This window comes from Xiphophorus maculatus, chromosome 8 (assembly GCF_002775205.1).
Source record: "Xiphophorus maculatus strain JP 163 A chromosome 8, X_maculatus-5.0-male, whole genome shotgun sequence".
In the NCBI taxonomy this organism is placed as follows: Eukaryota; Metazoa; Chordata; class Actinopteri; order Cyprinodontiformes; family Poeciliidae; genus Xiphophorus; species Xiphophorus maculatus.
In genome coordinates, this window is record NC_036450.1 from 27367568 (window position 1) to 27395137 (window position 27570).

At 39.2% G+C, this 27570-nt stretch overlaps 2 protein-coding genes across 4 annotated transcripts in view; both read left to right on the forward strand.

The window, feature by feature from the left end:
• Nucleotides 1-1796, forward strand: part of tln1 (talin 1) — a 93640-nt gene extending 91844 nt beyond the window's left edge. For both annotated transcript variants that reach the window (XM_023338296.1, XM_023338297.1), the window contains one exon: nucleotides 479-1796. In XM_023338296.1, coding sequence (XP_023194064.1) covers nucleotides 479-613 — 135 coding nt within the window. In that variant the 3' untranslated portion in view covers nucleotides 614-1796. The remainder of the gene's footprint in view (nucleotides 1-478) is intronic.
• Nucleotides 1797-5146: 3350 nt separating this feature from the next.
• On the forward strand, nucleotides 5147-26432 carry LOC102218310 (tropomyosin beta chain). 2 transcript variants are annotated; one of them, XM_005809985.2, is made up of 10 exons: nucleotides 5147-5376; nucleotides 15453-15578; nucleotides 17686-17819; nucleotides 18950-19067; nucleotides 19742-19812; nucleotides 21402-21477; nucleotides 23139-23201; nucleotides 25098-25167; nucleotides 25917-26038; nucleotides 26147-26432. In XM_005809985.2, exons 1-9 carry the CDS (start codon nucleotides 5263-5265, stop codon nucleotides 25997-25999), a joined length of 855 nt encoding a protein of 284 aa, XP_005810042.1. In that variant the 5' UTR covers nucleotides 5147-5262; the 3' UTR covers nucleotides 26000-26038; nucleotides 26147-26432. The 2 variants fall into 2 exon arrangements, with proteins under 2 accessions (XP_005810042.1, XP_005810041.1); XM_005809984.2 differs by having other exon boundaries at nucleotides 25917-26432.
• The last annotated feature ends 1138 nt before the right edge of the window (nucleotides 26433-27570 follow it).

A 27570-nucleotide genomic window follows, 5' to 3' on the forward strand; every position in this document is an offset into this window, starting at 1 on the left:
AAACAACTTTTTTATTACCATATTAATTTACTGAATATGACTTGATTTAAAGTATTTACACATGTTTACAGAATCTGAAAATGGAGCTAAATGAGAATGTTTGAACCTTGTGTCACTGCATGAGTATTGATCCACAGTGATGTTCTTGGCTAACTGTGTTGATAACTCTTGGCTAAAAAAAGTAAGTTTCAAGTCATTTTACACCCCAGGGAAACAGAAAGTCGTGTGTTCCTGGCTCAAAGTTCTCAGAAACTCATCACCTTGAAGAAGCAAAATGATAACTTAAGAAAATTTTTAAGTGACATTTACTTTGTTGGGAAAGTTTGGAATTTCAGTAATTATTTATTTAGTACTATATTAGCTTTCATAAGCCTAAACTCAATTCTATCCTTAGAACAGAATAAATGTTCACTAGTTTCATTTTCTGATTGATCTGTGAGTTTGAAGCTGCTCTGATAATCTCCGGTGGATCTTTCAGATTATCGCCGCTCAGGAGGAGATGCTGCGGAAAGAAAGGGAGCTGGAGGAGGCAAGGAATAAGCTGGCCATGATCCGAAAGCAGCAGTACAAGTTCCTCCCCTCAGAGCTGAGAGAGGATGGCCAGGACCAATGAGAGTGTGGGGGGGAGGTGCCAACAAACCGCAAATCAGCTACGCAAGTCATTGTGAAATGCTCAGGACCTAATGATTCGGATCAGATCAATTCTAACAGCAAGTCAAACTCTGTCTACAGTAACATATCCAAATGCTTTAACAGTAGAGCAAAACTATGCTAAATAGTATATCATGACAGTGATAATAAATGTTTGCTTATACTGAGACATATGCTTTCACGTGATAATTAAGTTATGTATGCTTCTAATTATATATGTTTATATTCCTTAGAAAGTGAGTCTTTTTTACTCCTCTGTGATCTTGATGTGAGGCTTTAGAAAGCCGGAGCAGTTCATTCCTCTGCCCTTCTCTCTTGGACTCTGTTACATCGCATTGCTATGAAAATGGAATATTATGGCAGGTTTATCCTTCAGTGACAATCTATGCAAAGTTTCTAAGCAGATTTTTATGTTTTATTTTTAGATGCATATCTAAAATATATATATATATGCATTTTCTTGTGTCTGAACACACTTCCAAAGACTGTTAGTAATAGATGTTTCTGCCATTTTGTCTGAGTATTTTCTTTTTACTGTACAAAAACTATAAGAAAAATAAAAGGTTTGAATTTTACAGTTTAGAACAAGACTATTTTAAACAGATCAGTTAAAATAAAATGTGTTCAACAAATGTGATTTTTGAGTTAGTATTTAGACTAGGATCTGATTGGAGGACTTGTTGGTGTAGTGAGTATGAAGCCATATATTTAATGTCCAAAACTTTCACATCAGTCTGATGTGTGCTGGACTGATGTTTATTGATCCATTCCACTCAAATGTGTGCCAAACATGTCTGCCAGAGGTGTGACACACATCTGGACTAACATGCTCATGTTCAGCTGTTTTTAGAAACATACATCATTGTTAAGAAGAGCAAAATTTGTGCTTAAACGATGTCCCCTCTTTCAAGTTAAGTATTAATGTTTGATGCCATTTGTTCCTAAAGTGCAATAATTTCATCACTCTACTCAATAAAAGCAGAAGTAGTTTTATTTCCTTTGGAGTGTTTAAAACTAACCATCCAGGTTTGTCATTCATCCTTCAAACTTTTTTTTATAGACCATGATTTTATTTGACTTATTGTTGGAATGCAGGTGAACCCAATGGACACTGTCATACACAATAAAGCCTATTTTCACTGAAATTATTCACATCCTTTTCTTTACTTTTTTCCTCTCATTTAAGACACAAGTTATCCTCTGACTTCTAAGAGAAACTTGTTTGGAAAATTACCAATGAAAATGCTGATAGCTTTTTTATTGTAAAAAGATTAATATAGTGAACCACATCCTGTCTCTAACACACCTGTTTCTTCTATTCAGTATTTCATAGCACTTGGTATTTGGTTTTTACTGTACTATTATATGTCTCTTTGATGTTGGGAGTATCTCTAATCACAGGCCACCATAGTTCATGCTACTCTCCTATTGAACTCTAGGGGCTTTGAAGAACTTGGTTCTAATAACTTCAGTGGATTCCCATGTGCATCACAATACTGTGGTCAGGTATTCTGTTTGCCTCTTGTTTTACATTCTAAATTGTTTGTCACCCTATTATTGTATCTGCTTTTCACCCACTCAGTTGAGAAAGCGATACTTTTCTATTCTCACATTTCAGCAAGGTTGAGGTCAGAGTAGGCCATGAAGCTTAATGTTTGGATTTGGATGGAATAAATTAAAAAAGGCAATGTTTTTGTTTGAGTTTATTGTCTCATTCAAAAACCAAGTTGTGTCCAGAATTCCACCACCTACATGCTGATGTGAACGGAAACTGTATAATTTGGAAAAAACGAAAGATGTCATAAATGACATAAAGTGAACAGCTGTTGTTGGAGCTGTGACTGCCACTAACACTCTGACAACTTAGAAGATGGCTAAATAAAGCATCCATTGCTACAATTGAAGAAGGTAGTTGGTGCTTCTTATTAGTTGATGCAGCAGTGTTTTTGGACTCAAAGTTCAAACTATGAGTTTCAGATGTGAAAATCCCTGAACCTTGGAAGCTCCAAGGTTTCAGCTAAAGATCCTTTAAGACACAGGTGTCAAACTCCAGTCCTCGAGGGCCGCTGTCCTGCAGTTTTTAGATGTGCCACAGGTACAAAACACTGGAATGAAATGACTTAATTACCTCCGTCTTGTGTAGATCAGTTCTCCAGAGCCTTAATGACCTAATTATTCTATTCAGGTGTGGTGCAGCAGAGGCACATCTAAAAGTTGCAGGACTGCGGCCCTCCAGGACTGGAGTTTGACACCCCTGCTTTAAGACCTGGAGGAGAGCAGACCAGAGGAATTCAGCACATTTCACAGAGTTTGGACAGATCTGTAGAATATGGTGGAATAACATCATGTAAACACACTCACACAAAACACACATCATCTGTAGGATGTACTGTATAGAAGCAGAACATTTGCAAAAAAAAAAAAGAAGCTTAAACCCCTTAATTTCTTTTAATATTTTATATTAAGCTCAGATTTTTAGGTTTAAATAAATAGCTTACCAACACATTTAACTGGAAGCAATACTGTTGTATTGAGTGACTTAGTCAAAGTCCAGACTTTAATTTTTAAAGTTTGAGAAAATATGGAGGGAGCAAAAGATTAGGGTGACATCAAAAAGAAATTATTGGGGGACATGATTCTAAAAATATGTGATGCTGAAATTGAACGAGTGACAGAAATACAGTTTTTAGTGATTATCGACTATAATCAACTTGGAGACAATATTAAATACATAAAGGAAAAGGCCGCAAAAACAATAGCAATTTTCTATAGAAGTATAATCAATTATAAGGCTTTACATAGCCTTAACGATCTCAGATGGAAACATCTGAGATCGTTTGGTTTGTTTAGTGACTGCTGGCAAAAAACTGACTGATGGTAAAACTCTCCTGGAGGTCAGTGGACTAGTCTGAACTGCACTGACTCTGCTTTTTGCGGTTTGTTAAATATAATTATTGCTTTTGTTGAAGGTGCAGTTTAACTATTATTTGAATTTTTTTTCTTTTACATATTTGCTGATATTTGCTCCCTTATGCTGATATACTGTATATCATTGTGTGGAATTATTGGGTTTCACGCATAAATCAATACACCAATAAATGACAAAAACGAGCCATAGGAGTTATTAATAAGACTGGTTGCTGTGAACATACAAATCCAATGATCTGCTATTATGAAATATGGTTTAATTAATTATAAAATAATGCAAATAATATTTAGAGCAAAATTAAGCTTACTCCCAGTTTAGATGCAATTTTTTACATTTATTTTAAAAAACATAACATAAATCAAAATATTTGAGACATGTTTGTAAATATACAAACAACTAAAAAATATGGAATGATTATGAAATGATGCAAGCACAGACTTAATAGTGAAAACATTACTAGAGATTGTGAAAGAAAATATTTAGTGGTTACAAGGGCAAATAACTTCAGATTGTGTTGTATCTGTTTTGGTTTTGAATTGTTTTTTCCCTTTTATGTTTCTGTTTATTGACTTAAATATAAGAAGTGACATGTTTTTAGATTTTTTTATATTGTAATGACTGAAGTGGTAATTTTGTTTAATTTGGCGTGTAAGACACATCAAATTAAACTAAATGACTGTATCTTTTCAGTCAAGTTGTTTAAATTGCTGATGTGTTTTGAGGTATGGATAACAAGTTATTGGATAAATGACTGAATAAGTAAGAAAAATAATCAATAAATCCAATAAAACTTTTTTTCAAAAATAAAAAAATTGAAACAGATATTCTTTTTCTTTTAATCTGATGCTCTTTGTATCATTTTCTTAAAATGTCTCATCTGTTGTAGTCTGGTTGAATAAAAACATTTTTAAATTTAAATCTGCAAGGATAGGAATGATTTTGGACATAATTGTACAACCAGAAACCTCTATGTATTTCATTAGGATTTTATACAAAAGGTTAATGCAAAATAGCCAGTAGCTGTAAAGTGAAGAAAGCAGAAAATGAGAAATTATTTGAATATCTTACAAAAAAAATCTAAAAAGTTTGATTTGCATTTCACTTAGCTCTTTCATTTTAATAGCCTTAAATAATTATAAAAACAAGACCAACGAACTCAGAAGTCAAGGCAAGAATAAAGTTGTGGAGACATTTAAAGCATTTGTATATATATATATATATATATATATATATATATATATATATATATATATATATATATATATATATATATATATATATATATATATGCTTTATAATGAAAAGAGAATGGGAGAATTGGGCTGCAAACCAAACAAGGATCGCATTAATTGAGAAGCAGCAAAGGAAGGTGTGTAGTTTTTCAGGATGTAAGTTGTGCAGCTGTGTCTCACGCTGAATGATGACACATCAGACCTGTTTCATTCACACGCACAGTGGGCAGCACTGGCTGTCTAAATATGGACAATGACTGGTGCTGAACTATGTGGTTGGAGCGGCTGTAGCTGTGGGAGGGGTGGGGGTGGGGGTGTCCATCTGAGAGCTGTTCCAGAGTCTCTCAGTAGTCTACATCTTCACAGAGTGTCCTCTCCTCCTGTTGGTCTCCATCCGGATAACCAAGTCCTCTTCTCTGCTCTGCTGAGAGCCAGACAACAAACGCAACCATGGAGGCCATCAAGAAGAAAATGCAGATGCTGAAGCTGGATAAGGAGAATGCGATAGACCGGGCAGAACAAGCAGAGGTTGACAAGAAGGGAGCCGAGGACAAATGCAAACAGGTGGGGCCAAAAAGCAACTTAGTTTCACACCAAAAACAGCATCTTCTCTTACACCGTCTATTGTGCACTCTCTGCTGAACATATTAGCATAAAAATATTAGTGAAAAAATACCTCCTCTATTAATCTACAAACAAAACTGTCATCAAAGCAAAGGACAGAAAGCTGCGTGTAAGAGGTTTCAGATTTTAAAGGCTGTAGCTGTAAAAACAACAAAGATCATTTTACACTCTTGAAATCCAACAGTAAAACATTGAAGCAGCCAACACTTTGATGTTCTCCTTAACACTGTACCAGAAGATCTTGGAAGCACCAAAATTTTATTTCTCTCATTAACAAGCAGTTTGTCAGAGACTCAAACAATTCTCAAAATTTGGGGATTTGGGGATGTATTTATTAATTTTTTTTCTACTTAATGAAAAAAAGTAGAAAAAAATAAGTAAATACTTTTTATTTAAAAAATAAATCTTCAATCGGTGCAAGAGAACTAGATTCAGATTCTGGTCGCAACTTTTTTATGCATTTATTAAAACATAAATCTCAAGACATGAGATCAGAGCCCTCATCACTAGTTTTGATAGATTATATTCTGGAGCCTCTGGCTCAACATATAGTTATCTTTGAGAGAAGATTTTACTGACTGGAGGCAAACAAGCTGCACACCTCATCCTGTTTCTTAGAGTTCATTTAGAAAGTTATGTCTGAAGCAAATATGACAAATTTAAATCAACAGTAAACCAACAAATCATTATGCTAATAAAGGAGTTGGTCACTGGCTCTGCCAGGTTGGGTGTCATCAATTTCTATTTTCTAAATTCCAATATTACAAAGTGCAGGTAAACCCCCCACAAAATAACAGTTTCTTTATTAAAATATGAGATTTAGATCCTACATACAAATTCAATGAATTAGAACATTATTATAAAATATTATTATTATTATTAGAACATTATTATAAAGATACATTACCTAAAGTAACTACTTATCTATATAAAGATAAGTAGTTACTTTAGGTAACTACTCTAAAGTAGGCTTTATTTATGTTAATTATGACAATATTCTGTTAACAACTAATGAAAATCTGACATTTAAATAATATTTATAATATTTCACCAGATCAATTAAAAAAACTATTTTTAAAAACACAAATGTAGGTTTAATGAAAAGTATGTGTAATACTGATGATTAAGTATTAAACAAAGATCCCAAAATTCATATTTTTATTAATTTCTACAAACTGAAATAAGAGAAGTGCTCTGTTGTGTAGTTGTGGTGTGTTGTGCTGCCTCTTGACGTGACCTCTCTATGGATGAAACTGATTTCAGGAGCTTGTATCTGGGTTCTTGTTCTTTTGGACACAAACAGAAGTTCTTGATCATAGGTGAGGGTCAGAAAATAGACTGTAAAATCAGGAACTGCTTTCAGATGAGGCTGTCTTTATTAGGGTTTGTTACTGTGGATGAGTCTGCTGCTTTTCATATCCTGCCAACGTTCCTCAATAAGACACCAAGATACCGGATTTCGTCCTTGAGGGAAAGATGATTCCCACCTTGAAGCAGTAAAGAGAAAACAAATCCATGGCCAAACTTATTTATAATTCTTGACTGAATGCAGATCAAATGATTATTTGCTATTTTTCTTGAACAATTCAGAAAAAACTGAATTTTGTGCATAATACAGCTGCATGATCTGCTCAACAGATTCCCCCCAAACACTGACATCAGTCACAGAGAACTGATATCAGTTGGCATTTCATTTTCACACATTATTGAGTTGAAAATATGACCAGTTTTAAGACCTCTTGGCTAGGCCATGATTAGCTAAGTTCCATTCTTCAAACTCACTACATTGGTTGGGAACAACCTTGTTTTTGATCAGTGCTTCTGAGTCAGTCTCCAGATTCTGTCACCCAACCATCCAGTACATCATCATAGATCAGCCTGCAGGTTCTGTAGAATGAGTTGGTAGTTTATATAATGTGTTTGTTGTTATAGGATGTGTTAGGAATTTATAAGATAATTTTTGATTGGTATAGGAAGTGTTGGTAGTTTACATCTTATGTTGGTAGCTGATGTGCAAATTTATGAGCTTGTCATGAGACAGACTAATATATACAAACATTAGTTGAAATACCTGAAACACAAAAACTCTTTCTTTTATTTATGTTCTCTTTTTATGTGGGCATCAGAATGTCTTCAGGCCGATAGATGAACTGACCCTAACGTTCCTCTTGAGGCAGGACAGTTCCTAGCACTGTTTGCAAGCACTGACCAAAAAAGCTGAATGATGGACCAGGCTATTATGTTGTGTCAGTTTTTGTTGAAAGGTACCATGATGGTTTAAGCCACATTCACCATCAGTTTATGCATCCATTATTTCACCCTACTGATTCTGATGTTTGCTTCACATCTCATCTGCTCTGAGAAAACATGAATTCTCTCATTGCTTTAATCTTGTTCAGTTCTGATTACCAAACCCACCTCAGTGGGTCATATGCATCAGGACACAGGCTGTGAACTGCACCACACTGACACTTTGCAGAAAAGATATGCACTGAAAACCTTTTATCAAACTTTACATAAAACCCTGTTGTTTCTTTCTTAATTTAGAAAGAAAATCATTCAAAACTGCACAAGTGAACAGCAAACCTACGTAACTCTCCTGTTTAGAAGCATGGCTTTTTTTACAAGCAAAGCAATTTTTACATCCCACAATTGCAGAGTAGTGAGCAGTCTTATGTCAGCCAGAGTCTTTTTTCATTCTTTAAGTTTGTTTTCATTCAGTTTTTTTGATTGACATATCAACAAGGCATCTACAGCTCTTTTCCACTTTGACTGCAAAGACTACACATAATAACTGTTCAATGGATTTGCTTTTGATTTAGAAACACAGACCTGGACAGGATTCTTATGGGACTGTTCTTCAGGTGCCTTTCAGAAACAGGAAGTTAAATAAAAAAACTTCTGACCTCTGACCTCAGAGAAGGATGGATGTTCAGTTAATAATCTGATCCAAGCCAACCAGTGTTGAGCATCACATTTGCTATTGCCAAACTATGTTTTCATTGGTCATTTTTTCAAATATTGACATTATTAAACATCCAGCATTGCTCAAGTTTTGTCTCTGAATGTCATGACAAAATTGTCAAAAATAATTTTAGAATCATTTATGTCTTCATTCAGGTGTGCATGACATCACAAGCAGACTGGATTGTGCTTTCTCTGTAGTTTTCACTCCGTGGATCGTCTGCCTGAAAGATGAACAGATTTTGTCGACTGCAGCTGGTGATAGTTGGGTCAGTCTATCCACTCAGGAGTCTCATTGATTTTAAGCACTTTTTTCTGTAAGTCAGAGAATGACAGTCTGTTGGAGGAGACAAGCACTGTTTGATAAAAAAGGCCTGAAAGGTCTTTACTTGCATAGTCCTGTATTACGTCCAGGCAACCCCAAAGTGTTTCACACTCCATCCAGTAATTCACACATTCACACTGATGATAGTGAGCTACTGGATAGTAGCCACTGGTTCCCTGAGGCAGGGAGAGACCAGAAAGAAAGACAGGTGACACAATGACAGAACCAGCATCCTTACAGGACAAACATACAGCCCCGAGTTGCTAATTTAACATTAAACTAGCAACTCTTTATTCTAAGCAACATTTTAATCCATTCATATTTCTGCAGCAGCAGAGCTGAGATGCTTCATCTGCAGCAGCAGCAGCATTAGGTTGGATAAAGAGATGATGCCACAGCCCAGCAGGCAGATTACTGCTGGGCTGTTACTTTCTCTAGTTGCATCTGACAAGATCAGGTAGCAGTGTATTTGTAAGTGACATTATTTTAACCTCAGATCTCATTGTTCCCAGAGGAATTCAACTGGGAGTCAGAAGATGTCCTACACTTCTACATTTCTTTGTTTAGGAGTATTGAAATTTGGAAAGTCTATTTCTGTGTTCCCTCTGCAGACCTCCACCTTCTTTGAATTGTTGCTGTGGGTTAGGGAGGCTGGACTCTATTTGTGAAGCAGAAACCTTAGATGGCTGGAGGCTGGGGGAGGATGCCACAGCTCAAATGGAAAGGACATTTGTTCTGGGACATTGTCACCAGGCCTTTAACTCTGCTTTACCCCAGGCTTTTTATAGTTCTTTAAGCTGCAACTGTCTTTGAGATGAGTCACTGGTCAACAAAAGGACAAATTAAATCTATAGCAGATGGTAATATTCTAAACAACATTTTAACATCAATCTTTGTGAAATGAATTATTTGAATCATGAAATAAAGAAGGTTCTGTTGTTAGATCTTTGCATTGTTATTTGTTGCTGTGTGTTCAGATTTTAACCTGTAGTTTGGTGAAACTTGGCTAAAACATGAACTTTCTCTCACTGTGTTTTCCAATCATCAAGGTTAATAGTAATTGATGGTCACAGAAGTGTGATGCATGTTCTTTGAAGATGAATCAGGACCATTACTCCTTTTCCATTTTGCGGTTTATTGGTTATTTATTGGTTATTTGTTTAATTAATTAATTTAATTTATTGATAATCAATAAACCCCTTTTATCCATTGAATGTTTCAAATTAGCACATTCAGCTGTTGCGCTGTGTAAAGAAGTCACACATAAAAGTAGCAGTGATAAACTTCTATTGTCATATCACATTGCCTATGTTTATGTCTGAAAGCAAGTGTTTTCCTTTAGTTTCTATTCTATTTAGTTTCTATTCTATTCCCCAAAATGTACTGGCAGAACAGACAGAACAAGCTTAGCTCTGCCTCTGGGTTTTCCACAGACATCATAGTTCCTCTTACTGGTTCAGAGGTGAATCCTTAGGAAGGAGCAGTGGTGGAGAAAGCACTCGTCAAGCACTGTACTTAAGTCAAAGTACAAGAAAACAGATGGAGATGTACTCTGGCAAAAAGTACAACAAAACCATTTTTGTTTGTTTTCATGAGAGGATACTCTGGGAAGGCACAGCATCTTCAGTCAGAGGCATCTTCAGACTCAGTGCAGTACAAACCACTGCAGGAGATCTTTCCAGCCAACAGTCATCACCATTTTTAATAACTCTTTGAAGAATCTAAATTAATGAGTTACAACATTTAATTTCCCTTTGGAATTAATGAGATTATTTTATTTCAACATAAGCCAGTACTTGCTTGTAAGAATACTTAAAAGTAGTTGCTGAATTTATTCTCTACAATGGTCTATAATATCATTTAGTGTGCCTTTGTATATATTCCATATATAACAGTGGTGCATTTTTTCATGAACAAGGCTGCAGAAAATTAATGTTTTAATTATGTTTTCGCTCTGTGACACAGTTCACATTTAGACTTTAGATTCTGTGCATCAGAATTTCAGGGATGACCTGCAGCAATAAATGATATTAAGCAATACAAGAGGAATAATTATACATTTGAAAGTTTTTATTAAACACAAACCAAAACCATTGTGTTGTTTTAGCTGCAGTAAACTCATTGAAGTTTAAGGTGTTTGCCTAAAAATAGGGCAACTAGACTCTCCTATCAAAGAACGGATCATTTCACTAATATTTCAACTCCAATTTGTCATCAATTAATAAACACTCAATGTAACATGTAATGCAACACATTATAGAAATGTAATGGAGTAGAAAGCACTCTCAAAAGATCAACTCAAGTAATGTTCAGACATGAAAAAAACATACTTTAAGTACAGTAACGAACTACGAACTACTTCACTACATTCCACCACTGGGAAGGAGTCATTTAGTTTACAGATTTGATGAAAAAGTGACACTAAATTCTGCATGATGTGGCTGATTTAGTCTGCTCATCTATTACATGCACTCTGTCTCTATTAAACACAGTCAGGTCTTCGACAGTGCATTGTATTGACAGTACTCTGGACGCCTTGAAGCAAAACTAGATGTTGCCTTCTGTGCAACACGTTCCAGTGTAAATGATGTGAATTACATTAACTGTAACTGAACACTGACAGGTAATTAAAAGACCAATTAGCTACTGATAGACACATTAAGATACATTGTTGGTCAGAGTTTTAAACTGCCAGCTGTTCTTCCTAAAAGCTATAGGATGTCCTCTCATGAAAATGAGAAACACTGGGCAATAATGATAGAATATTACATCATAAATGTTTCAGTAAAATAAATTGAAACAAATTACTTGATATGCGCCATACATCCATACATCTTCTTCCGCTTGTCGGGTTGCCGGGGTAGCAGCTTCAGAAGGGAGGCCCAGACTTCCCTCTCCCTGGCCACTTCTTCCAGCTGTTCCGGGGAAATCCCGAGGCGTTCCCAGGCCAGCCGAGAGACATAGTCCCTCCAGCGTGTCCTGGGTCTTCCCCGGGGCCTCCTCCCGGTGGGACGTGCCCGGAACACCTCACCAGGGAGGCGTCCAGGAGGCATCCTGACCAGATGCCCGAGCCACCTCAACTGGCTCTTCTCGATGTGAAGGAGCAGCAGCTCTACTCTGAGTCCCTCCCGGATGACTGAGCTTCTCACCCTATCTCTAAGGGAGAGCCCAGACACCCTACGGAGAAAACCCATTTCGGCCGCTTGTATCCGCGATTTCGTTCTTTCGGTCATGACCCAAAGCTCATGACCATAGATGAGGGAGGGAACGTAGATCGACCGGTAAATCGAGAGCTTCGCTTTTTGGCTCAGCTCTCTCTTCACCACGACAGACCGGTACAGCGCCCGCTTGACGGCAGACGCTGCGCCAATCCTCCTGTCGACCTCCCGCTCCCTTCTTCCCCCATTCGTGAACAAGATCCCGAGATACTTGAACTCCTCCACTTGGGGCAGGACACCCCCCCTGACCCGGAGAAGGCACTCTACGCTTTTCCGGCTCAAGACCATGGCCTCGGATTTGGAGGCACTGATCCTCATCCCGGCCGCTTCACACTCGGCTGCGAACTGCTCCAGCGAGAGCTGTAGATCATGACCTGATGAAGCCAAAAGGACCACATCGTCTGCAAAAAGCAGAGATGAGATCCTAAGGCCACCAAATCGGATCCTCTCAACACCTTGGCTGCGCCTAGAAATTCTGTCCATGAAAGAGATGAACAGAATCGGTGACAAAGGGCAGCCCTGGCGGAGTCCAACTCTCACCGGAAACGAGCCCGACTTACTGCCAGCAATGCGGACCAGACTCTGACACCGGTCATACAGGGACCTGACAGCCCGTATCAAAGGGCCCGGTACCCCATACTCCCGGAGAACCCTCCACAAGGCTCCCCGAGCGACACGGTCGAACGCCTTCTCCAAGTCCACAAAACACATGTAGACTGGTTGGGCGAACTCCCATGCACCCTCCAGGACCCTGCCGAGGGTGTAGAGCTGGTCCAGTGTTCCACGACCAGGACGAAAACCACTCTGCTCTTCCTGAATCCGAGGTTCGACTATCCGACGGACCCTCCTCTCCAGGACCCCTGAATAGACCTTGCCAGGGAGTCTTAAGAGTGTGACCCCTCTATAACTGGAGCACACCCTCCGATCCCCCTTTTTGAACAGGGGGACCACCACCCCAGTCTGCCAATCCAGGGGAACTGCCCCCGATGTCCATGCGATATTGCAGAGTCGTGTCAGCCAACACAACCCTACAACATCCAGAGCCTTAAGGAACTCCGGGCGGATCTCATCCACCCCCGGAGCCTTGCCACCGAGGAGCTTTTTAACCACCTCAGCGACCTCGTCCCCAGAGATTGGAGAGCCCAACCCAGAGTCCCCAGGCTCAGCTTCCCCAATGGAAGGCATGTTGGTGGGATTGAGGAGGTCTTCTGCCCACCGGCCCACAACGTCCCGAGTAGAGGTCAGCAGCACACCATCCCCAACAGTGTTGGTGCTGCACTGCTTCCCCCCCGAGACTCCAGATGGTGGACCAGAATCGCCTCGACGCCGTACGGAAGTCTTTCTCCATGGCCTCTCCAAACTCCTCCCACGCCCGAGCTTTTGCCTCAGCAACCACCCGAGCCGCATGCTGCTTCACCCGCCGGTACCCATCAGCTGCTTCTGGAGTCCCACAGGCCAAAAAGGCCCGATAGGACTCCTTCTTCAGCCTGACGGCATCCCTCACCGAAGGTGTCCACCAACGGGTTCGGGGGTTGCCGCCGCGACAGGCACCGACAACCTTGCGGCCACAGCTCCGATCGGCCGCCTCGACAATGGAGGCACGGAACATGGTCCACTCAGACTCCATGTCCCCCACCTCCCCCGGGACGTGTTCGAAGTTTTGCCGGAGATGGGAGTTAAAGCTCCGTCTCACAGGGGATTCTGTCAGACGTTCCCAGCAGACCCTCACAACTCGTTTGGGCCTGCCAGGTCTGACCGGCTTTCTCCCCCACCACCGGAGCCAACTCACCACCAGGTAGTGGTCAGTGGACAGCTCCGCACCTCTCTTCACCCGAGTGTCCAAGACATACGGCCGCAGATCCGATGAAACGATGACAAAGTCGATCATCGAACTGCGGCCTAGGGTGTCCTGGTGCCAAGTGCACATATGGACACCCTTATGCTTGAACATGGTGTTCGTTATGGATAATCCACGGCGAGCACAGAAGTCCAACAACAGAACACCGCTCGAGTTCAGATCGGGCGGGCCGTTCCTCCCAACCACGCCCCTCCAGGTCTCACTGTCATTGCCCACGTGAGCGTTGAAGTCCCTCAGCAGAACAAGGGAGTCCCCAGGAGGAGCACTCTCCAGTACCCCCTCTAAGGACTCCAAAAAGGGTGGGTAATCTGAACTGTCGTTCGGCCCGTGAGCACAAACGACAGTCAAGACCCGTCCCCCCACCCGTAGGCGGAGGGAGGCTACCCTCTCGTTCACCGGGGTAAACCCCAACGTACAGGCGCCGAGATGGGGAGCAACAAGTATGCCCACTCCTGCACGACGCCTCTCACCTTGGGCAACTCCAGAGTGGAAGTATGTCCAGCCCCTATCAAGGAGACTGGTTCCACAACCAGAGCCATGCGTCGAGGTGAGACAGACTATTTCTAGCCGGAACCTCTCGACCTCAAACACTAGTTCCGGCTCCTTCCCCACCAGAGAGGTGACATTCCACGTCACAAGAGCCAGCTTCTGCAACCGAGGATCGGACCGCCAGGGTCCCCTCCCTTGGCCGCCACCCATCACACAATGCATCCGACCCCTTTGGCCCCTCCCACGCGTGGTGGGCCCATGGGAGGGGGGACCCATGTTTCCTCTTCGGGCTGAGCCCGGCCGGGCCCCATGGGTAAAAGCCCGGCCACCAGGCGCTTGCCATCATGCCCCCCCTTCAGGCCTGGCTCCAGAGTGGGGCCCCGGTGACCCGCGTCCGGGCGAGGGAACACCAAGTCCAAGATTTTCATTCATCATTGGGGTCTTTGGGCTGCGCTTTGTCTGGTCCCTCACCTAGGACCTGTCTGCCTTTGGTGACCCTACCAGGGGCATGAAGCCCCAGACAGCATAGCTCCTAGGATCATTGGGACACTCAAACCCCTCCACCACAATAAGGTTGCAGCCCAAGGAGAGGACATACAGTACATGTTATTTGTTTACTGATTTATTTAGCTGTCTATCCTACTTTGTGCTTCATTATACAATCCTACAGATTCACCATTAGGTGTTTTCTACTGCAATAATAATGCAAATATTTCATTTTAAAGTAAATGAAATTTTACTAAATTTCACCGTACTAAGACATTATTAAATATTAATACCTCTGTAATAAAACTGTTACATCATAGAAGCATCATACATTTTGTAACATACAAATTTATAATGAAATAGAAACTTACATTTGAGCATTTTTAAAGATAGTTTTAAAAGGTAAAAAGCTTTCATTTATCTATTTAATATACTGCAAATCAAATATGCATTTTAATAAATAGATCAAACTTCATCTTAAAATGCATAAGGAAACTGAGATCAATAGGTAGAAAATCTGATCTTATTAATCTAAACATTGATGTTAAGTTTCTTCTGCTGGAAGATTTTAAATGAAATAGTTTTTGTAGAAAACCTTACATGAAAATACAATCTTCTAGACCCTTTAATCACGCTGTTAGCTGTCTGTCTTTGTGTCTGTGTGTCTGTCCTGCAGCTGGAGGAGGAGCTGCTGGGCCTGCAGAAGAAACTCAAAGGAGTAGAAGATGAGCTGGACAAATACTCTGAGTCTCTGAAGGATGCCCAGGAGAAGCTGGAGCAAGCAGAGAAAAAGGCAACGGATGTGAGTGCTCGAACAGTACAGTGGACTGCAGAAAAGTAGTAACAGTGTTACTGAATGTCTAGTATACCTTCTTAAACTAGTCTTTTGTTAAAAAAACAGGACTCTGGTTACAGACACAGCTCAGCATGATTTACAAATTTTTACCATTTCCTGTTTACCTCCACAGAACTTCCAATAATATCTATGATGTAACGATTAGTTCCTGTAAAAACTGCTGATTCCTCCTGCCGGAGACAGCAGCTGCACAGATGGCATCAGAACAAACAATACTGTCAACATTCCAAGGTCACCATCATATAGGGTGACCAAACGTTCGTATTTCCCGGGACATGTCCGTATTTCACGTCCTGTCCCGGGCGTCCCGGGTTTTTTTTAGAAAGTGAGGAAATTTCCTGTTTTTTTAAATTTCCTTCATTGGACCATTAAATTTACAGGCAGTAGGGCACTGCGCACGGCGCTGCGTGTGACGTAATCCCTGAGCCGCGTCAGTGCGGGCAGCCCTGTTCTTAATCAGAAGATAGATAGCGCGGCTGGCAGTACGCCAACAACATGCCAAAGCGCAAATGTATGGACTTTCCCCGCTTTTAGAGCCCCCCCCCCCCCCCCCCCCCCGCTCCATGGTGTTGTGGTCCCCTCCCCCCCCCCGTTCCAGGTTGTCCTGGTTTTCCCAAATTAAAATATGGTCACCCTACCATCATAGCCTTATTGAATAAGATAGACACACACAGGAAGACTCTGAAAGTCTAGTTAGTTCCAGTTGCAACAACATCTATGCGATTTCCCTTTGGAATGAATAAACCTTTATCAGTTTGATTTGAACTGAAATAAAATACTGGAATTATACTGTCTGCAGCAAAATAGGGACGTTTTATCTGTAAATTAAATATTCGGTTATCATCAAGAGGCAAAAGTTACAAGCGGACAGTGTGATTCATATAATGACAAATTGCCCAACCTAATCAAAAATATAATTCATATGACTTACACTTAAAAATGAGCCTTTTGAAGTTTATATTAACATTATTTTGAAATTACAACGGGGGAACTTTCCGGAACAGTTGCCATGGAAACGCCGTGACGCCGTTGGGAAGCTTGGGGCTGAACTTTCACGGAATGGCGACCTTAACATCCATAGACGCTGTTAGGAGGAAAATCCAGAACCTGCAGCAGCAGGCTTACGAGGCGGAGGACCGGGCCGAACTCTTCCAGACGGAGGCGGACATGGAGAGGCAGGCCAGAGAGAGGGTAACCACCAGGACCGGACCGTCCGGCCTCCAGGGGGCGCTGCTCGGTCACTGGCTCATTTATTCGCCATTAGGTTTGAGGGCCAAGATCATATTCAACCTGATCATTAATAAGTTTAATTTAAATGGTCTAACTAATCTAACTTTGTCATTTAGTTCATGAACTCTACAGTGTCGTCACAGCCGGTCTGCTCTATTTGTAAACAAACTCCTCAGACATATCAGCGGATTCTAATGTTACAGAATTGATTCAAAAGAATTGAGCAGCAGAGGAGTTTAAGATGAATTTTAAAAACCAGGTAGCAGAAACTCAGCCACACAACACTGAGATTTTCTGTACATTTATTCATTCATTGGATTTTTCATCAATGACTGAACTGTAACTAAAGGGTATTACAGGGAGAGAACACAAACAAGCAACATGTTACGTTATGAAGTGTTGGCACACTATTGATCAAAATGCATGTTGTTAATGATCAGATTTTCAGCCTTTCCTTACCTTTGAATTTGCTACCTGTTTGAAACAATAATATTTTGTTTACAATCATATTCTAACAAGACAATTTATTAGAAATTCAGTTTACATTAACAAAGTCAATGTTCAGCTTTTATTCTGGTGAAGAAAATGTTAACCTATACCTGTAAAAGAGCCCAAGGTCTTTAACATAAGTAAAGAGGCATCTTCTCATTTGTTCAGACATTTGAGCTCCCAAAGGTGAGCTGCTCAGAATGTTTCTCAGCAAACAGGTTAGAAACTAATTCTTGGAGAAAATTGCTTTTGTGGATATCAGGGTCTATTTGTTATTTAGGGTCACTGTTCATCTTTACTGAGGCTTACACCCAGAGTGTTTCTGTTCCTGCAGGCGGAGGCAGAGGTGGCGTCTCTCAATAGACGCATCCAGCTGGTGGAAGAGGAGTTGGACCGAGCTCAGGAGAGGCTAGCTACTGCTCTGCAGAAGCTGGAGGAGGCAGAGAAAGCTGCAGATGAAAGCGAGAGGTGAAGAGCTTCCTGTTGATATTAGGGTGACCAGACGTCCTCTTTTTCCCGGACATGTCCTACTTTTCAGACCTAAAAAGATGCCCGGGGGGAATTTAAAAATTGTCCGGGATTTTGGTCAACTGCCTCAAAACACATTACATAGCTTACAGTGCATTGTGATTACATTGCCACTCCGTTCCACTACTCCATTCCAGGTTTCTTTGTATGGCAAATTAGTCACGCCCTTCTCCCCAAATCCAATCACGTTGCATTATGTGTGCGAGTGTGTGTGGGAAAAGTAAAGATAGCTGAGTTGACTTGTACACCGGCCGCTAGACTAGTTAATCTTTAGTGTATGTCATACACTAAAAATTTTATTTTAGCAGAAAAGGCTTTGGACTAAACTGTTACTCGTGTTAGCCACGCTAGCACCAAGTACAGCGAGTCTAGGGTGACCAAACGTCCGTATTTCCCGGGACATGTCCGTATTTCACGTCCTGTCCCGGGCTTCCCGGGTTTTTTTTAGAAAGTGAGGAAATTTCCTGTTTTTTTTTTAATTTCCTTCATTGGACCATTAAATTTACAGGCAGTAGGGCACTGCGCACGGCGCTGCGCGTGACGTAATCCCTGAGCCGCGTCAGTGCGGGCAGCCCTGTTCTTAATCAGAAGATAGATAGCGCGGCTGGCAGTACGCCAACAACATGCCAAAGCGCAAATGTATGGACTTTCCCCGCTTTTAGAGCACCCCCCCCTAAGCCCCCTACCCCCGCTCCATGGTGTTGTGGTCCCCTCCCCCCCCCCGTTCCAGGTTGTCCTGGTTTTCCCAAATTATAATATGTTCACCCTATCTTATCACTATTCTTTACTTTTACTTTTTCAACTTCTTTTTCTGGGACCAAGAAATACAAAATATTTAGTCAGGTTCTATAGTTTAAAAATTAAAGTACATTGCATTACTGGTTCATGCACAAATAAAATCGGAAATAAAACACCAAGTAAGAAAAGTGTGACTAGAGCCAGTTGTCTGATCTGTAACACAGAATGTGAAATGTTTAGGTTTTTTTCTGGTAGAGAAAAATGTATTCCAAGCTGGCGAATACTGCACCATGTCCTACCTGACCAGCGTTTACGCCTGTTTTTCTCTTCAGAGGAATGAAGGTGATAGAGAACAGAGCAACAAAAGATGAAGAGAAAATGGAAATCCAGGAGATGCAGCTGAAGGAGGCCAAACACATTGCTGAGGAGGCGGACCGTAAATATGAAGAGGTGGGACTAATTCTGCACATTCTTTCTGTTTAGAGTTTAGCGAAGGATTACATTTAAAGATGGAATTACAATTTTAGTATTACTTAGAAATACTAATACATCAAAATACCAAGCCCTAGCACCACAGCAAGTCCACTTCTGAATGGTTCAAAACACAAAACTGAACCTGCAACCCACTGATTACAGGATGAACTTCAACCACCAGCCAATTAAAGAGCTGCTAATTTAACATAATACCTCCAACTTCAATTCTTCTGGCATCAGTTGGCATGTGACCCAGACAAGATTTGTGCTGCAGATTGCAGTCAATGAATCATCCAGCAAGTATTAAAAGTGTCTTATAAAGAATTAGACGTGACGCAATCTGTCTTGATTTAGAATGGGATAAAGATTCAAACTACAACAGCAAATCTCTAACAGAATGGCTAAACAAGACTCCACAATGGACCAGTCAAAGTCCAGAAACAGTTCTTAAACCTTAGAATTAAAAGAGGATAGTTTTCCCTTTTACCCTGTTTTTAAAATTCAGTAAATAGATAATAACTTCTTATTCACTTTGATCAGGATGAGGTCACAGTAAACAACTGGTTCTAAAAGTCAGAGTTGAGGTATCGTACTCAACAACATGAGCAGGTTTTGTGTGGAATGACGTCAGGGCCTGAATATATTTGCAGGTTGCACGTAAACTGGTGATTCTGGAGGGAGATCTGGAACGCTCAGAGGAGCGTGCTGAGGTGGCTGAGGCGTAAGTATCATGATCACCTACAGCATGACCTGCAAACCAATTGGATCTGATTATGGTGGCCACACAGATAATAAATAAATACATAAATAGATAAATAAAAACTTAACAGTAGCAACTTTTTCTACAAATGGCAGGCTCAGTTAGGTGATTTGATTTCTGAATGTACATTTGTTTTATTTTGTATTCCTACACTTGAACAGCATGTAAAAATACCCCAGTCACACATGTTTTGTTGTGTTTTTGTGAAATGTGCATGAAAGCATGAAAGCATGAATGCATTCTTGTTTCCTGTCTGACGCTTCGCCCCATCCTGAACTAAACCCCTAGGCGAGTCAGGGAGCTTGAACAGGAGCTCAGGGTTATGGACCAGAATTTGAAGTTGATGGTGTGCGATGAAGAAGAGGTATTTGATGCATCTTGCATTAGCCTTTTTATTCCTGCTTGTCAATTCTGTTTAATTTGCATGTTTTCTCTTCCTCTCCATCCTTTACTTAATACTTCATAATTTTGTTTGGTATTAATATTTTTTTAAATACTGTATGAAAAGTTCTGATCAAACAATATTTTTTGACAAAATGAAGATTTAGTTTTAATAACAAATGGTTACCATTTGAGATGCCATGCAGGTGCAGCTCATTAATCTATTTTTGTTTTTCCTCTTATGGCTACATTTAATTTTAGGTGGTTTTATTAAAACATTTAACTACAAATATGGACATATTTTCTTCAATATCTGACCAAATTTTTTCAGATCAGTTTAACTCAGTTTATTTACATAGAACCAATTTGCCACAAATACATCCTAAATTTTTTATGTTTGTTGTCATGAGCCAATATCAATTCATATCTAGTGCAGGATATTGAGGAGTACATTTTATTTTTTAGCTGAGGCTCTTTAGGTCGCTTGGCATGGGTGAAAGTCCTGGAGGTATGAGGGGGGTTTGGTTCTGACCCCCAATCTAGGAAAAGTCTAGAATCCTTTCTATTTAAGATGAGATATTTATTTCTACCTACATGTTGGTTCTCAGCCATGACCAGGACATGGAAAAATCAGAAAAGGTTTCAAAATAAGGCAGCTTAACAAGTTATAATATAAATGGCATATAACTTGTGTTGACAGACACTACAATAAGTCAATGTTTATGAGGAATTTTATTAAGTGGTGTTACTCATTAAAACTTATTTTTGTTTAGAGCATACATTTTTTGAAACATGTAGCAGAGATCTGTTTTTGTATGTTATGCTTTGCCCAATGCTCACCAAAAATGTTTATTAGATTTATTTTGAATATTTATGTAACCTTTTTCTCCAGACTCCCTGGTATTTTACTGAATCTATGGTTCCTTTGCATATTGCTGGACCTTAAACATTATATCCATTGTTTCCAAAGACAATATCATTTACTTCTTCTTAATGTAATAGTCAAACGTATCTAATATTTTATTTTATTTTGACATATATAAAAATTTTGACATATAAAAATGTTTTTGGTCCATCAAATTGCATCTGGTTTGAGCTTCTCACTCGTTTCTGCCTTTCAAATTACTGCCTTTTCTTCTGCTGCTTTTCTTCTTTCCTATGTTGTTCAGTAAATCAGCTGACCTTGAGGAAGAATTGAAAAATGTCACCAACAACTTGAAGTCCCTGGAAGCCCAGGCTGAGAAGGTACAGTGAGAGATGAGGAGGACTTTGCCGCTAACATGATTGGTCAATAAAAAACATGCAAAATATCAAAGAACAACATGTTCATTCAACATCTGCACTGAAAAAAATGAACTTCGGGGGTTATTACATTAACAAAAGAATGTCATGTACTTTTAACTAAATAATTTCATGTTTCAAATGAAAACGTGATAAAATCATGTTGGATAAACAAGAAATTCAACAACTTAATGTTTATGAATTTTAATCATGTTGAGATAACATGATTCATTATAGTCATATTGATCTCCCTCCGAGGAGGGTCTAGCGAGATAATCTCACGAGAGATTATGGAAGATTATGGAAGATCACGCCACATAACTTCAAAGCGGTTTTAGTTACACATTAAACTATAGATATTTGTTTTTCTCTGCAGAGCACTATTGGCATTTAAGAACTGCACTGTAACAAATGGCTGTAAAAACTACAGCATAAAAATACAGTAAGGTGGCTGGGTTTTGAAAATACAGTTCTGTTCTAATTGTTGTGTTCTTTCTACCTTTTCAAAAAGTCCTGTATTAATTCAAAGACAATTTTTTAAGTTACATTAAGTGTTTTAACATAATTAAATCATGGAAAGGATTTCCACATGATTAAATAGCTTTCTTTCAGCATGAAGCATGTTTGTTGAGCTAACTTAATTTTCATGAGTTGGATCAACTTAATTAAGTAGTGTGAAGGTACCACTGTAATATAAGTTGGTTTCTCAGGGCATGCTGTGGTGGTGCAGGGAGTTAGCACGCCCCACGTTTGAAGGACGTCACTGGTTCGACTCCCGGCGACCTTTGCCACATGTCCTCCACCCTCTTTCCTGTCTGCCTACTGTCGCAAAAAAATACGAGCCACTAGCGATGCAAAAAAAAAAAAAGTTGGTTTCAACTAATGCAATTTTCTAAATTTGCATTAGTCTTAATCAAGTAAAGTAAATTATTTGGTCCAAAACATTGCAAATTAGTTGGGCTGGCTCTTTTAAATTACATTGGGTCCAACTATAGTAAATGAGTTGAATCAACCTTAGTAAATTAAATTGAGACAACACATTTGCTTTAAATTGGAATAACCTTAATAAATTAAGTTGACCTAACACATTTGCTTTAAATAGGAGTAACAGAATCACATGGTGCTGAAATAAAGCAAAGTAAACAGGTGGAAATCCTTTCCATAATTTTTTTATGTTCATCCAAAGAGTTTTTTTTTCAGTGTGCATTGCTGGTTGAGTTAAGATGGTAACGACAACATCACCAGAGAACGATGGTGAGGTTGGTCTATGTTAGGTTGGTGGTAGAAATGTGTTGAAATGCTGACAGAAACCAACATATGAGGAAGAAATAATTCCTGGTCACATTTATGTTACTATACATATACATACAGTATATGAAATTAGGAAAAGACTTAAATAGTATGACTGTAACATTTTCCAGCTTAATGTTTCAACATCTTGTTATTTTCTTGCATTTTTCTAGATATTCAGGTCATTAGAGTAAAAAAAAAAACACGACTAAATCTAGATCAAGGATTTGCTACATTGAAAGCTTTCTTTCTCTTTCTCTGTTGATGTTAAAGTTTAGGTTGGAAATGTCACTCCATGGAACTTTTTTGTTTATACTTATTGTTTTGGATTTCAGTACTCACAAAAAGAGGACAAATATGAAGAAGAGATTAAAGTGCTTACAGAGAAGCTGAAGGAGGTGAGAATATTTATCCTTCTATTGCTCTCCCTTTGTTTTTAAACATGTACCCTAAATCATGTATGCCCAAATATAAATGTGTGTATATTTCTGCAGGACTCTGAAATTATTTATTTCTAGCTGTCTAAACAAAGAAATTAAAATTAAGTGAAAATAAGACAAAGATGATGGTAAAATGCAAATTTACCTGGGAATCCAGGGTAGGGCCAGTGTTTTTTCGTGGGCATACTCAACAACACAAAAAAGAAACAAAAACAGAGCAATGGAGTACTGGAGCATTTAGTATGTTAAGCAAGCCAAAGAGGCTTGGAGCTGCAGTTTGCAGACCCTAGATCCAGCAGATGAAAACTGTGATCCTGTCTCAGTATGACTTAGGGGTTGCACCAACAATCGACTAGTCGATTCTTTACTCTGCAGTGACATTTTACAGAGCTAGTCGACTATTTGTTTTGTTTTGTCACATAATTATGTGACAAAACAAATTTTTCCAAGAAGATGAACTAGGAGCCGTAAATATGTTATGGCCCGACTCTGATGACCGCAACAAGAAACTTGGAGGACACGACAACAAGAAGCATTTTAAGCTCTTCAGAGGCATTTATAAGTAAAATGATTGTCTAGGGGTAATGTGCGGCAGCCCAAGAACCGTTACACTAGCGTGTGCCCCCTTCGGCCTGGACCTCCATCGGTGCAGATCTCCCTCAGACATTGACTGGTTGGCCCCCACAGGTCTCAGCCTCTGCTCCCAGGTTTGATCAAGCGACACCTCCACATGTGGTCCATCCGAACCACGAACTGGCTCCCACACCTTGTCAAGCAACTGACGCGCCCCACGCCGGCTGGTTCTGGCTCCAGCTCCGCCTCTGATCCTGGCCTCTGGCTTTCATCTGCTTCTGGGCCTGGATCTCGTCTGCCATGAATGTCATAAACGCTCCTTATATATGTGATCCAAGTGGACACGAGACCATAAACCCAGTAGTGGTGTGCAATTTACCTTTCACTTAGAATAAAACTGCAGGGAAAAATTAAAATAGTCCAAAGTACCAATTCTTTACTGACACATATCATCATAAGAAATTGATTTAGTATTATCTGTTCAGTAAAGATAATACTAAATCAGCCCCTGTTTAGAACTGCTCATGCTCCGCTTTTAATTTAATTTAATTTTCTTTCAATTAAAACTTAATTTAATATTAATTCATTTCAATTCGACAATTAATTATTAGATAGACAGTGAAGAGAACTGGCCCACAGACTGTGGGAGTCAGACTCCATAACTAAGTGTCTTGGAAAGCAAAGAGAACTAGTCCTTTGCATGATGAGGAAGTAAAGAAGTTGTATATTTTTATAATGGTTGGTCTTCTACAGAGAGGGTCACTATCATGTCAGCAAAACATTCAGTCCATATTTAGAATGATTAGGTTTCAGGTTGGAAAGAAACATGTATATGAAAAAGCTGGAAATGGAGTTTAAGAAGTTAAATTGTAATCTTCAGAGATCACCTAAATTTACTGTGGTCAGCAAATTTTTGTGTGCGTGATTATTTCACACATCAGATGGTAAGACTGGCAATAGAAGTCCTTTGGGTTTCTATTACCATGCAACCAGAAAGATAAAATGTTTGGAAACTCTGTTTCCACCAACACAAACAATCTAATCAGATTGTGCATCAAGTTCCATTGGTGTGTTACCAATTCAGAAATAGTTTTTCTTAGTTCTGCAGAAAATAGTGTTGCTTTCATCGCTATGAAAATGAGTGTTCTACTTTGACTAATATGTGGCATTATTGTGACTGACACATGATATGTCATTTTCATATTACTGTATGGTTTAGTTCTTGTGCTGTGCTCAGTTTGCTTGTTACTGTGGGTCATTAACTGTTTGTGTGTGTTCCAGGCTGAAACCCGAGCAGAGTTTGCAGAAAGGTCTGTGGCTAAGCTGGAGAAGACGATTGATGATCTAGAAGGTATGTAATACTCTACCAGGTCTGCTTTCAGTCAGTGTGTCAATAAGACCTTCCAGTCATCCAGTCCTCCCAGTTACCCTTGTGTTTGCAGGCAGCTTTTGCAGATGTAACTATGAATCTGTTAGGTGATTGGTTTTAAGCTACAGAAATACTTAGCTTCCCTTTTAGTTGACAGAGTCAGTGTGTGTGTGTGACCTTGTTTTTTGTAAGGATCATTTTTCCAACAAATACTACGTTGAGAGGACAGATTTCTTCTGTTGGGACCCAAACCCTGGACCCAGGCTTTGGGATGTTTTTTGGTTATAATTTATGTTTAGGACTATGGTGTGAATTGAGTTTTGATTAGGATTAGGGTTAGGCATATACTAGGCATATTTTGCACCTGATAAATTATGCATTATTATTGCCTTTGTAGGATTTGCTAATATTGTGCAGACTGAAACACAGACTGTTACAATCTGTGTTTCATTGTAACAGAAAGAATTTGATCTGTTTCTGCTGCAGCTGCCAGCTAAGGTTAACATCAGCCTGTTGAGTGCCATAAACGTGTCTCATTGAAGTCTATAGAACTTAGTATTTGTATGATTTCAACTTCATTGAAAGGTGTGCCAGATATTATCCTTCCTGTGAATTATTTATTTTGAAGTTGGTCATTTTTTAAACCTTTGTTCTTTTCTCTTTCCTGTTCTTTCATTTCAATGTGTTCCCATTCTTCCCTGTGTTGTCCTCCTGTCCATGTCCTCTTCCAGATGAAGTGTATGCTCAGAAGCTGAAGGGCAAGGCTCTCAGTGAGGAGCTGGACCTGGCCCTCAATGACATGACTACACTGTAGAAAATTCCTCCCTTCCTCTTCTCCCCTGTTGCTTTGCTGGTCTGTTCTTGTTCTGCAGAATTGTTATTGGCTGGAAGATTTCTAAACATAATGCAGTAAATTCAGACTTTTTTCCTCTTTCCATTCTTTTTTCCTTTGAACTTACAGCTAGCTCCTTTCTGTCCTGAGGTCTGGAGTTAATGTCATTTGTATTTATTTGAACCTTCATCTCCCTCCTTTCTGTAATAAAACTTTTTATCCTGATCAAATTCTATATTTTCCCAGTTTTACCTTCTTTTTGTTTGACTTGACTTCCAAACGTTAACTTTGCAGTTAGTGTGAGATGGCCAAAACTCAAATACTGGTTTTCTTGACGCTAAATTTCTCAGCATTGTCTTTGTCTGACCACGGGAAAACGTGTGAGCAATGTTGATAAAATGACAATGGTTTTATACATGGGGCTCTTTAGTCTTGTTTGGTTTGGTCTGAATTTCATTTTTGGTGGTAATAACAGCACTAAAGTTAGCATCTGTATGAAAAACTACTCAGAACTTGAATAAGGAGCTACTTTGTGGCTTTTAATCAATCAGAATTAACTTTGATTTAATGATTCAAAAAATAAAATTATTTGATCAAACCTGGATTAGAGTACTGTACACACCTCTGATACAATCCTTGTAAAGCTGGAACTCTTGCTAACTAGATGCTAACTTGAGCAAATTATATCCCATTGAACAAAGATGTATACTATATATGAAAAATGTAAAATTGAGCTGCATTGTGGTACATTTGCTACACTGTAAAACATTTGAGCAGCATTTTATTGCATCTACTATCTTCTACTCTTCAAGTCAAATAATTTTAGCAAGTTTTGGATTTTGAACGTGTGAGTTTGTGAAAAATAAACTTTCACAAGTTGTGTTAACTTTTTATTAATTTTGTCAAACCTCCAAGAGTTGAATAAACTAAAGTTTTTAGCTTAGCAGTTAAAAAACTGAAAGAAGAAAAAGACAGGAGTGGGAATTATTTCCCAAAGTGCTTATCGGCATGTTTTTGTTTCCCGAGATGAAAGTGTGTTACATTGATTTGACTCTTGTGCTATTAAGGCAAATGTTTATTTAATGCATCTGACAGTTTGCGAAGCTTGAGGATAATGTTCTGTTTACACAAAATGTTTCTGAGCAGAATTCAATGTGATGATTAATAAAATTCATTATCAGATCAGAAAATCTGTTTATGCAATTTCAAACAAGATCTTAAATTATTCTTAAGTAAAACAAGTAGTTATTTTAACTTGATATTGTGAGTAAAAATAATAGAGAAGTGTGTGCTCTTTTACTAGGTGAGGGCAGTAGTTTTTTTTTGCACATTGTGAAATAATTATTTGGTTTATATTGCAGCATTAAGTTAAAACTCACAATTCAAGATTAATGAGCTTAAAAATAATGTTTAGACACCTTTGTCTCTTGTTGTTAAATCAACTTCCTGAACTTTGATCCCTGAGTTAAAACCAATACAATTTTCTTGTTGACTTAACTGCATTTTCAAGTTAAACCACCTTGAAATGTTTTACAGTGTAGCTGTGTTCCTGT

Bases quoted from the DNA above. Each gene is read 5' to 3' on its own strand.
- LOC102218310 (XM_005809984.2), top strand. From the start codon at position 5,263: ATGGAGGCCATCAAGAAGAAAATGCAGATGCTGAAGCTGGATAAGGAG. The intron at 15,579-17,685 runs GTGAGTGCTCGA...CTGTTCCTGCAG, and splicing joins CAGAGAAAAAGGCAACGGAT to GCGGAGGCAGAGGTGGCGTC. The intron at 23,202-25,097 runs GTGAGAATATTT...TGTGTGTTCCAG, and splicing joins TTACAGAGAAGCTGAAGGAG to GCTGAAACCCGAGCAGAGTT.